The sequence below is a fragment of the Hippichthys cyanospilos genome, chromosome 4, assembly GCF_059441005.1.
Source record: "Hippichthys cyanospilos isolate Australia breed blue-spotted pipefish chromosome 4, RoL_Hcya_1.0, whole genome shotgun sequence".
NCBI lineage: Eukaryota > Metazoa > Chordata > Actinopteri > Syngnathiformes > Syngnathidae > Hippichthys > Hippichthys cyanospilos.
The window spans coordinates 4,305,155-4,317,765 of NC_142372.1; the positions used below are offsets into that span (position 1 = coordinate 4,305,155).

The following is a 12,611-nucleotide window of genomic DNA, read 5'->3' on the forward strand; positions in this document are numbered from 1 at the left end:
GTCACTCTCTTTCTACATCTCACAAGCACACATAAGAGTGCACGCACACACCAGAAGAGATTCCGCCTCTATCGGTCTAATTTGGGAGTTTAAGGCGTCCTGGCGTTAATGAGTCGTCGGCGCCATCTGTCCACGCTGCCTCCATTTTGCGTCTTTAAAGTGGAGCACCACTCTGCTTTGTAGCTGACTTCATAGTCGTTTGACTGTTATTTTGTAGTTGTTGGGCTTGTGATGTGGGGTGCCTCTGACAAAGATATCTGGCTCATTATTGGAAATATGGTGACCGGGCAGCCATGACAGTGAGGTATTTAATTCCTAATGATTGACTCTGAGTTAACAAAGCCAAACGGTCTTCGAGTAGTCCTTGCAGCTTGTATTAAATGAATACCTTGACACGCCATGTGACAAGGCGCGAGGGATGCTTTCATGGAGTACTGGAGGAATATGTGTCTATGTGTGTATATAGACTCGCACATGTGACGAGCTTGGACAAGATGTCGATCCTTGACCGAGAGTTCAATAGTGTTCAGGGGAAAGGCTGAGGGAATGGTATATTAAGAAAACAACTGTCTGTCTTTCTGTGTGTCAGTATGGATGTAAGGGGGAAAGATGTGAGGCAAAGCATTTTACTGTAATGTGCAGGATCTGATGCCGAATCAATCATGAAACAAGCGAGTATTCAGAGTGGGGGTGGGGACAAAAAATACCCCCGTGGGAGATTTTCACGGAAGGGAAGGTTTATGGAAACATGACAGACAAAATGAAGTGCCACAAAGGCAGGTAGACAGAATGGGCTGGAATTGCAGCTGGAATCGCAGCTGGGTGCTTTGCATTTATGTGGTAGGCTAAAAATACCCCCATTGGAGATTTTCACGGAAGGGAAGGTTTATGGAAACATGACAGACAAAATGAAGTGCCACAAAGGCAGGTAGACAGAATGGGCTGGAATTGCAGCTGGGTGCTTTGCATTTATGTGGTAGGCTAAACATCAGCTTCTTACAAAGAACGCATATCGCTCTACCCTTTTCAAAGGTGCCGTTAAATTGACCGTTACATTTTCACTTCTTCCTTCTATTCTTGCCCTCCTATCATCAACAGGAGCCTACAGTTAAATATATAACCGTTATACCAAACACAATGACAGCCGGCTAGTGTCCACTGCAGGAAGTGATTAACTTTGTCTTTCTAAATCCAACAACAAGCACAAGAAGCCCAACGCATGCAAAGCGGATCTCATCAGCATATGGAAAGCATGTAGCAAGAGATGAAAAACTAATGAAGAAGACAAAAAAAAAAAAACGCTTTATGACTGTACTTGATCAAACGCAAGGATCTGGGACACCTAAGTAGTGTTAGAGGTGCACTCCATCCCTAAAACATGATTCACAAAAGAATCTAGATTCTTATTTACATTCATACATGGACGTCATTGCAATGGAAGTAGTATGCTATTATTTTGAAGCTGAAGTTTACTTCTTGCAACTCTGTTTTTATTGTCATCACATCATAATCTCTGATTGAGGACGCCAAGAAAGTGCTACTAAATTAGGCGGTCATGGTACAATACAAGTCAACAGCATTAATGCCAGCTGTTATCTACGTGGTGCATTCAATTAATAACTTCAAATTTTTAAAGAATGTAAGCTTTCTATCAATATATAAAAACTAACATAGATCAAGAAGAATTATAGGGTGAAATGAGTTTGATATTTTAATTACAATAAATGGTCGATCATTTTCATAATATATAGTCATTCTTGATAAATGTAAAAAAAAACACATTTTAATGCCTCCATTTGTCATTCTGTTTTAGAAAGCAGACTGGGGTAGATTATGACAACACTTTTCCCATCTATAGATTGAACAGAAAATTGATTCTGAATTGAGATGTAGACCCCCAAATTAGTTTTGAATGTGAGACAAAGATTCCCATCCCAACAAATTAGTAAGTACGTAGATGGTTTTAAATGTGTTGAGATGAATAAAAGTGGACCGCTTAGTAGAATCGTGTTCTAAAAATACGCACGTGCTCAATGTGGCCTGACAGGAGTTATTCTCTTATCACTTCCAGCAGCCCTCCTCTATATCCAGACCCATTATTAAAATGGCGGCGGCGTCATCCATCTACGTTGGCACTGCTGTCTGAGGACGGCGGCATGTCCTTTAGCGTGTCTCACAGTGGCGTCGCTTTAACGTGAGTGGCCGTCATCATTCGCCGCCTGAAGGATCATCGCCGCTATTATATCAAAGTCACCGAACAAGTCATTTTGGCCATTTGCGAGGGGACCTTCAAAGACAAACTACTCCATGAGATTTGGTCAGACAGTTTACAAAATTGAGCCTAATATGCTCCTATTCTCTTTAGTGGTCCCAAACACTGGCCTAGGTAGCGCCACCTGGAATTGAACTCTTTCAGTGCCGCGCGTTATTGGAAAATGAAACCTCTAGAGGGCCAGTATATTCAACTTTTTCACTCACCTTTTAAGGCCTACAGAATATTGTGTGCTATGTCTATGGGTGCTGCCATATGAAAGATTGACTTCCATTCATCAGGTAGAATTGATATAGGTAATAGCACTGCCATCCAATGGTCACAGTTATCACAACAGTGCTCAATTGGCTTATATTACTATTTTAAAAGACGAGAATTCTCGTCTGTGGCACTGAATGATTTAAAAAAAAACAGCTTTTGAATTTTAAAAGGGATACTAAGCATCTTTTTGCGATTTTCAGTAGTACAAACATAATCTTTGCCTAAATAATTTTATTATTTTTCATGTACAATAAATTCCTTTAAAAAACATATAGGCACTTGTCATTGACAGAAATTTACATCTCAGCGCTTGCGAAAGTCACATGACCAACCGGTGAATTGTGATAGGTACGCCAGCCTTACGCAACAGGTGATGTCATTTTCAGTCGGCAGCAAATGAAAAAATGTCTTTCGAAATTTAATGAATGTAAATGAAAAATAATTGTTATCCAAGTAATTATAAATGATAGACAAAATATGAACTTTTTATTACAAAATATGGGTAAATACGTTTTGTATGACACATTGTCTGAAGAAGCCAAAGTCAGAAGACAGTCTGCTGTTTTGGTTCTCAGTGGCTAATTTATCATTTTCAAAATTCTGACCAATTTCAAGGTTGATTTACTCATCTATTGTTTAACCAAAATTGTAACCATACAGACAAGGCAAGAGTTAAATGCCATTTACTTAACCGATTGTTTCATCATTCTTAAATTTGGCAAATGTGTCCATCATGAGCAGATGCACTAAAAAGTCCCTAAAAGCCATTTCTGAAAACAACAAAAGAAGTCTGCCATCTTTGTTTAAAGTGATCTCTGCTAACTTTGAACCTCACATTTATTAATGATCTCAAAGACACTTTGTCAGTGTGTAAATGTAAAAATAACACAACTAACTACACAGTGGGTATATTAATGTGTATAGTATATGAGTTTAATTACATGGGGGTGTTGGATGTAAATGCGGCTGCCTATATTTATCAGTTGGGTGTTTAACAGCTTCCCGCCTGGGTATTTTGTTAAACAAGGTGTGTATTTAAAGTGCTGTTTTATTTACAAGACTACACTGATGATATGAGTGTGTGTGTGTGTGTGTTCTTGCAGGCATAAGATGAGCAACTTCCAAACACACACACATATCGCCCACCCCTCCCCAAAGACAAGGGAACAACTGTTCGCCAACTGTGCTGCGGAAAAAAAAAGAGGATGAACGATGCTCTTTTCCTACTAATGAGGCACAGGGAGTGACAGATTACACCGAGCCTTCCTCCCCCCGTAACCACTATCCTTCGTTTTTTTTTTTTTTTACACGACTATTTTTTGCTCTCCTCACACGTACCAGGTACTGACAATTTGACTTGAAAAGAAGCTGTCTCTGGAATGAGAAGACGAAAAGGAGTTTTTAATTTGTGGCAGCCAAGTTCGAAGCGAGTGTGAAAGATACGATGAAAAACAATTACGAAATATGATGCCGATTGAGTTGTGTGAAATCTCGTGTGGTATTTTAGCCAATCCCTTGACCTTTACAACAAAAGCATTTCACATCATAGGGAAAGCATTGAAAGAAGATAATAGGGAGCTGAAATTTCACCCAAATGGTGAAAACATGTCAAAGTTCACCATGGCATGATCATTTAGTCATCATGCTAGCAGGAGAGTGCCATTGCTAGCTCAAAATACTTTGAGAATGACGTAGAAGAAAATGACCCAAAAATGGTGAGAATATTGCACAAGGTTAACTATTACATAAGTATGGCTTTAAAATGCAAAATCTGGATTCATTTAGCAAAGTCAGCAAAGGTTTGCTGCCAAGTCGGCAGATGTTATATTCTCGTAAGAGTTCATTCAAGGTGCCAAACGTCATTGATGATGATGTTCAAAACTTCCTTGTGACAAGAACAGGACAGACAAATGTCTGCCGGATCAAAAGAACCACTTGCTCATGTTTGTTCCTAAAGGAAATAGGATCTCAAAATTTTGTTTCCATGTACAGTTTGTGACCCTATAGACACACACAAAGCTTGCTCATAATTGACATCCGTATTAATTTTTCCCTATTTGAAAATATTTTAAATCCCTTGTTATTATACTCTGGGGATGCAGGTAACAATTATTTTAATTGACAAATTTTCGATTATTTTGTTGAATAATTGGATTTTAAAAAGATTTTTTTGAATGTTAATCCTTGATTAATTGAATTTTAAAAAGAAAAAAAAATCATTTAAAAATCTATCTCAATTTTGAGATAATAGAAAACAAATTTATGTTATTATTTGGTTGTTATTGGGCCTCTTTTAACTGGATTACTTTTAACCTAATTGTTTTTAGACTGTGTAGGCGAAATCACAGGAAAATTAAGTCCGTCTATCCCCAATGAAGCCCAATAAATTGCCTTGTGAATAAAATGTGCTTTATGTGTAAATAAAACTGGCTAATGGTAAGATCTACAAATATAGAAGCCAAAACATTTTTGGCCCATGTTGATATCTTGAGCACAGCTGCAAACACACCAAATGTGAATCAGATGCAAATTAAATGCAATGTAATGTCCCCCAAATGCATTTAATCTGAGCAGGACGCTCCACGCTTACGGTCTTCCTCACCTCGCATGAAGACGGTAGCGTTAAGGAGCTTGGGGCTGGGAATCTAAATTACAAATGGCAGATAATAGTCACAGCCATCTGCTTGCCACTTTGGGGGTGTAGGGGGAAAAAAAAAGTTGCTTGCGTTGACTTACTCTAATGAGACCGGGAGGGGAACAAAGAAAAGGAGCTATGCAAGATGATAAAATATTCAAATTGCTCTGCAAATGTCTTCACTCTCCCCTTCTGACGACGGTGAGGAGATTTTGATGGGGGGGGGGGAGGCGACAAGTACGAAGAGGAAAGAAAGTGACTCACCCATGACTTTCACAAAGTAGGCATCAGCTTCAAAGTTGTTCTTCAAGGCGTGGATGACCAAGTCTTGTTTGCCCGCCACTTGCTGCATCACCAGCATGTCCAATATGCCCTGCGCACCAAAAACTCCATTGGACATTTTACTTTGACAAACCAGGCATCTTTTTAATTTGGTCATTTTGGAGGAAGGGTGGAAATTACACAAGGTACTGTAGTTGGAATGTAGTAATATGCAAGATGTTTGGATTTATATGGTCGCTCAAAATGGAGCTGTGGGGCATTTTCGCTCATTTCATTGATTATATTTGAGAGATATTTGTCCATTGATTCAGTTCTAGATTAGGGATGCGCAATACCACTTTTTCAGACCAGATCTTGAGTAGTCACACTTTTGATTTGCAAATATTCTGAAAACCCTGACAACTATTTTTTTTTTTTTAATGTATGATGCCGATTTTGTAAAGAATAGCATGTTTTGGGCCATTAACTTTAAACAACAGTATACGTAACCATTCCCTTGTAACACATTTTCTGTGATCACCTGGATTTCTATTTATTCATTTATTTATTTTTAAGTGGGTCAGATATATATGCCAAGCCATATACATATATAAAATTTCTCCTTTTGGCTGCAGATGTCAGGCAAATTTATGACGCTCTTGCATTGATCTTATTGGACTGCATACTTAATGAAGTGTCCAGCAAGTGCATGGTTTTACATTTGCCTGCTCTTCCTCACAACATTAGCAGTAATAATGAATCCTATATAAAGCACATGAAGCGTATTGAAAGAGAGCTGTAGTAATAAAAGTGTGTGTGAGTGTGTATGAGTTGCACGCATGTGTGTGCAGCCCGGGAGCACAACGACAAGAAATGGATGTCTAGTCTTGCACAAACAACAGCTGGCTGAAAGTCGCCTCATGGAGTTGAATGTGCCTTTAACTGCAGTTGCAGTGCCCCAGACACACACACACACACACAGACACACACATACACACACTGAGACAAAGACTCACAGGAGTAACATGCTTGCACAGAGAGACAAACACACACATCACTGCACACATGCAGACAGACAAAAACAGACCAACAGAAGGAAACACAAAACACACACATGCACACACACATGCATGCACACTGCTCAAGTAATACTTTTAGGCAGGCAAGAAAGTCATTTTTGTTGATATGAGTGGTGGAAAAGCTTAAGACCTAATCCACTTTTCTGCTTTAGATGGGAAGCTCATATTCTGCGTGCGACGTTTGATTTCTTCTTGTTCTTATGCCCCATCTGCCATCAAATTCTCTAATAACGGACATCGTCATATAAAACAGAAAACCAAGGTGAAGAACATCTACTCACATCCTCGTAGATGTCAAAGAAGGTGGCCGTGACGGCATTGGGGATGGCGCCCAGGTCTGACTGGTCCCAATGAACGCGGAACATCCGGCCAACGCTCTGGCAGGGCAGAGAGGAGCTGGTGCATGGAACGTTCTCCAACAGGAAGGCCTGCTGAGCACTGGCGCGAGGAACGAAACACAAGATTAATTAGCAACTAAGACGTTTACAAACGGGGGTACGTACTTCAGGGGGTACGTGAAATTTTCTCAAGGTTTCTTCAGGTGTACTTTCTTTTTGAACATCTACCGCAATAGATACTCGCCAAATGTCATGTTTCTCAGTGATACTAGCAAAAGGGATGATATTTAAGTATAGTTTGTAGGCCACTGACATATCCTGCCGCCACATAGTCAAAAATGTACATTTCTAGTTATTAAGTCGCCTTGGAATTGTTTATGGGCCAAATTTAGTAACATTTGGAGAAAGAAAAATATCACTGGTAAACCTCTACTCCAAGATAAACTTAAATTGCATTAAAAACATTTCAAGGAGAAGTTGATTAGTTCCAAAGAAAAAATTATTGTGTTAATTGGTGATCTTTATTGAGAAGGGAAAAGTCTTAAAGGACAATTTGGACTTTTCACTTCTGTAGAATAAGGTCATTTTGTGTCACTCTTATGAACAGTCCAATCCTATTGGTGTTCTACGCCTGATAAATAAAAGTACAAGTGTGAATTCCCCTCCGTCGTATTCTTCGTTTATTTCTGTCACCGTTTCGCTTCAATTCTCGGGGGAGTTTGAACCGCCTTCTTTCCAATCTCCATCTTAGCATCTTTTCAGATGATTTCTCTCCCTGCTCCCATACCTCGGCGGGAGTAAAAAAAAAAAAAAAAGGCACGAAAACACGTTAAAAATAGAACATAACGGTGAAAGGTTTCGAGACGACTCTTTTTGCTGGCAGTGTGTTTCTGGCATTGAAGGTGTGCAGACGTCTGGTGAGAGAAACACTGAACGATATGCTAAGTGTTGGAATGTTTGCCAAGGTAAAATGTTGACTGATCCACTATAAGTGCTTGACAGAAACACCGCTGAGCCTTGCACGTATATATAAACAAAAAACAAAAAATAAAAACAAACAAAAAAGGAAAAACATGCAGGCTGCAATTACCGTAGCTTTTGTACTTTCAATGCCGTGTGCAAATTATTGACAGTACAAGACTGGAGTTACATGTATATGTAACTATCAAATCCTTTTAAAATCCATTACTCTGCTGAATATTCCTTCGAATAATCAAGTTCATCTGCTAAGACTGAACGTGAGTTGGAGTGTGTGTAGATATCCATCCATCCATCCATTATCTATAGCCGCTTATCCTCACAAGAGTCACAGGCCTGCTGGTGCCTATCCCAGCTGGTTTCGAGCAGTGGGCGGGGGACACCTTAAACTGGTTGCCAGCCAATTGCAGGTCACACAGACGAACAACCATCCACATAACCAATCACACCTAAGGACAATTTACTATGTCCAATACACTTGCCATGCATGTTTTTGGAGTGTGAGAGGAAGCCAGAGTGCCCAGAGAAAACCTGCGCAGGCACGGGGAGAACATGCAAACCATACAGGAAGGCCGGAACCAGCTGGATTTGAACACAGGTCCCTTGACTGTGTGCTAACCAGAGCTCCACCGAGCCGCCCTAGTGCGTATATAAATACTTCTTATTTACTATCTTATATACAAAAGAATTTTTGGACAACAAATTTGCTTAACCACAGTTAGCAATCACGATTAGCATTAGCAAGCTAGGGACTGACTGTTAATGTCAACAAACTGCCAATTAGTTCACACATGATGTTCTGAAAGTTACTTAGAGACGATGCTATTTCATGAGTAAACTTGAGGGTGGAAACAACTGGTAGCTACTACCAGGTCAATGACTTCCTGTTGTTGACAAGCAGATCAGGCACATTTCATCCTTGCCTGCATCCTAAGGGTTAAAAATTGAATACTTCAAACTGAGCCACATTAGATTGTTTGTTGTGACTCGCTATAGTTTTAAGAAAATACAGTCCTTGCCTCCTTGAGCTTTTTGGAAAGTTTTTTCAATTAAGGAGCTCCCTGTGCTAGTATTTGTAGGCGTCTTTTTCTAAAATCTAATGGCTAAATAAACCATTATTCATGGTTGAGACTGGAGCAAATTGCTTTAACTTTTGTTTTTATAAATAAACTTAGTCAAGCTCACCCTGGATAAATATTGCGTCAAGACGGGACTTGTATTGTATTAGATCAGGTAGGTGGCTAAATTAGCCTTTAACTCTCTCACTACTATTAGCAGCTGTATGTCAAACATCCATTTAAATAGAGAAGGCTCATCAACCGATCGGCCCAAATTTGTTTTGGTAAAGCAAGTGAATTCACGCAGACGGTCCTGTGGATTTCACAAGGACGTGGAGGAACGTAATTCATTCTTTAAAGCTTCCATGTAAAGCTTCTGGTTCGCTGATTAAAACCAACGAATCGCGACTTTGGGCCGTGTCAAATGTCAAGTTTGTCGACAGAGGAGCTCGGCGAATCAGATTCACTTTTAGCTGGGTCGAGCAGTGGGGGGGGGGGGGGGCATGAGCTGGATTAAACCGCTGCAATTACACACATAAAGTGTATATGTTGAGAGCCGGAGGTTTAGATCATGCCTGCTTCTGTTTAATCCATATGCATTTGGTGTGTACTGCATCACTTCCTCATTATGATGACCGTTTGGAATATATGCCTTTGAACCTGGCGGAATTTTAGAAGCTATTTGAATGCCTTTCACAATGTTGTGTGTTTACATGTTCTTTCTGGGAGTGTTTGGTCTCGAAAGAAGCCCTCTCAGCACTGCAGAGGTGGAGGTGAAGTCAAAGTCGCGAGGTGGTGAACACACACATGCACATCGACACACACAAACATTACCATCATTTCTATCCTACTATTCAGTCAAGTCACGTTTCATAAGAAATGAAACAATTGTTGTGCCCTATAGCATGTAATATGACACAAGTGGTTATAATCAAGATTGCAAATTTACAAAAGAACTCATCAAGAAATAAATAATAATAAAAAAAATGTTAAATTGGTGCATATTATGTTATATCCTACTGAGACCCAGCCTATACATTTGTTTTCACTGTTGTGTCCATTTTGTCTCAGCAAGGCAGTAAAGTAATCTGACCTAAGCATAAGACATCACTGGAAAGGTCAGTATGTCCTCTATCAAGCACACTAGGACTTAGTTGGGTAGCTCCATTGAGTCAAAAAATATAGATTAAAGACAAATGTCCACTACAGTAAACAAAAATGAATAGAATGGGTCAGGGAGGGCATGCGTAAATCAATAATCCAATACATTTATTTGTAGGCCGATGCCAATTTTGGGAAAATAAATATTGATTATTCATTAACTGGTGGATTGATTTTAAAAATTATAACTACTATAACAGGTCAAAGGTAAAAAAAAAAAAAAAAAGTGACAAATATCTGCCATTTGGTCATTTATTTTTGGCCAATGTATATAGAGCCATAATTGGACAATTTCATTAAACTGCTTAATTGTTTGGGCCCGAGAAAGATATCCTAGAACGATAGCATTGGACATTTCTATTTTCATCACTTCAAATCGGGAAAAGAATGATTCTATTATAAATCAAAGTCAAACTTCATGGGCTGGTCAATAAACATGCTAGCCTTTTTTTTCCTGAATTCCTTCAGTAGCGTTGACGGAATAATCACAGCTGACCTTCAGTATGAGCAAATAAGTAATTTTCAAATAAAAACGACATCTTGATTTTCTTTTTGTGCCATTGTGTGTCAAGGTGTGTGCATGTACGTTTGGGGCATCAATTAATGCATGAACTGTGCGTCTGCAGGGAGTCTCCTATTTCTAGCGCTTCCCTCCACCCATCTAATTGGTCCCTGGGGGAGGGGAGGGGGGAGGGTGGGGGGGCAGCGGCGGGAGCTGAGACAGATGATCATGCTGAGAAACGGCTACCAGGCCGTGCTGAGCACATGCATAGCTGTGATCTGCCAATCCATGCTTGGTTTCGCAGGCTACATTAACCCTACCATCTGCTTTGTGATCTGTACCCCTTTAACTTTTTCACACCCTCATAATATTCTTGGACACTCGTAAAAAATCTCACCACTACATGTTTTAGGTATGTAAAATGACAATATCCCACATTAAATATATATGACTTAGAAAAAACAATCGCCTTGGAAACGCGCATGTACCTGTAGAAAAATTCCACACATTCCAAAACAAACCATGCATGGCAGGTGAAGTGGACACCCTAAATTGTCCTTAGGTGTGTTTGGGTGCGTGAATGTTTGTTTGTCCCTGTGTGCCCTGCAATTGGCTGACCGAATCATTTTCTGAAAGAACACTTAATTCATAAAAGCAGGTCAAACAGACTCAGGGACAGCTTTTCCCTCAGAGCTTTTAAGGCTCCAACAACAAACCAAGAACGCCCTGAAAATATCAATAAAGATTGCACTCTGTGAAACTATGATTTATTTCCATTCTTTTTATTATATCTGCAGATTCTTGAGGGGCTAATTTTAGGGCATAGGGGAAAAATGGAAAAACTTAAAAACCTAGGATAGGTTTGAAATTAAAAAGTAAACAGGTGAATTTAGACATGATGATCAGTAACTACTTCTTAAATTTCTTTGAATGAAAAATGCTTAGAAAAACCAAAAAATGTATCGACCAAAACTGAATATTAGCTTTGTATACCTGAAGGCCCCATGCCTGCAAACGTCAATTTGAATTTACAGGTTTGACTCCAGCGACTAAGTGTGAATTCTTTGTTTGAGTACTAAAAAGCGTGGGGCCGACTTGGGAAAAGCGGGATTATCCGCCATAATCCCAAACGGCGATCCTTTTATATGCCCACGATTAGTTGAGCACGGCGGAGTGTCGACACGCCGCCGCAGCCTCGGTGGGATTAAAGGTTCTGTTGGGAGTCAAAACACCTCACAAGAGGTTCTTCTTACTGTCATGATCATGCTACTTGGAAAAAAAAAAAGATAGGTTTACACAATATTAGGAGACACTCTGAGTCATAATACATTTTGACGAATGAGTTTTAGGGGTCAAAAAAAACATAACAGTTGACTAATGAGGCAATGTCAATGTTCGCTACAAAAACAAAAGAAAACAAAACAGAACACAACAACACAAAGTCTCCGACCTACAGAAAAGGAATGTTATGAAATGGCATTGCCTAGCAACAGCCTGCTAAGGTCTTGGCAGCTGCTTGGTTGGACTGCATACAGATAAATTGAGAGACTGACAAGACTGAGATATAAGCATACGCAAGTAGACTTCTTGTTGGGTAGTTATCAATAAAAGTTATGAACAGGTTGAGTAAGAGTTACATCTAACCAAAGATTTAAAGGTACAGCCAAACTTTGTTATTTGCAGGGTTTTAGGACCAAGACCCACCCACCGTGAATAGGAAAAAGTAAAGGGTAAAAATGTTCATAATTGCCAATATAAGATTACATCATCAAACTGTATCAATAAAATGGTGCTTTAAGAGCTTTCTTATCTAACATAACCTAATGGATGTTGATTTTTGGCAAAACATTAAGGTTGGTATGGGTTATGGGTGAGCGCCATCACCAGACTGGTTTTCATGAAGAAATTGCACCAAGAGATTTTTTTTAACCAATTTGAACCACAAATATGGGTCAGATTGATGGTGAATTACAGTCGACATATACGTTTTCAATTGCAAGCAAAACAAACAAAAGCCCCCCAATTGTATTCGAATTATACCAAATAGTAGAAAATTTCACATGGCA

The 12,611-nt window shown here is 39.4% G+C and overlaps 1 protein-coding gene and 1 long non-coding RNA gene across 2 annotated transcripts in view; one reads left to right on the forward strand and one right to left on the reverse strand.

The window, feature by feature from the left end:
• itfg1 (integrin alpha FG-GAP repeat containing 1) overlaps positions 1–12,611 on the reverse strand; it is a 79,338-nt gene that overhangs the window by 23,017 nt on the left and 43,710 nt on the right. The window contains exons 11-12 of the mRNA XM_088412482.1: positions 6,790–6,946; positions 5,433–5,541 (exon numbers count right to left, since the gene is read on the reverse strand). Coding sequence (XP_088268608.1) covers positions 5,433–5,541; positions 6,790–6,946 — 266 coding nt within the window. The remainder of the gene's footprint in view (positions 1–5,432; positions 5,542–6,789; positions 6,947–12,611) is intronic.
• Positions 216–4,619, forward strand: LOC148424346 (uncharacterized). The gene is made up of 3 exons (XR_015865304.1): positions 216–304; positions 2,072–2,194; positions 3,637–4,619. It is a non-coding gene; the product is annotated as an uncharacterized LOC148424346 (long non-coding RNA).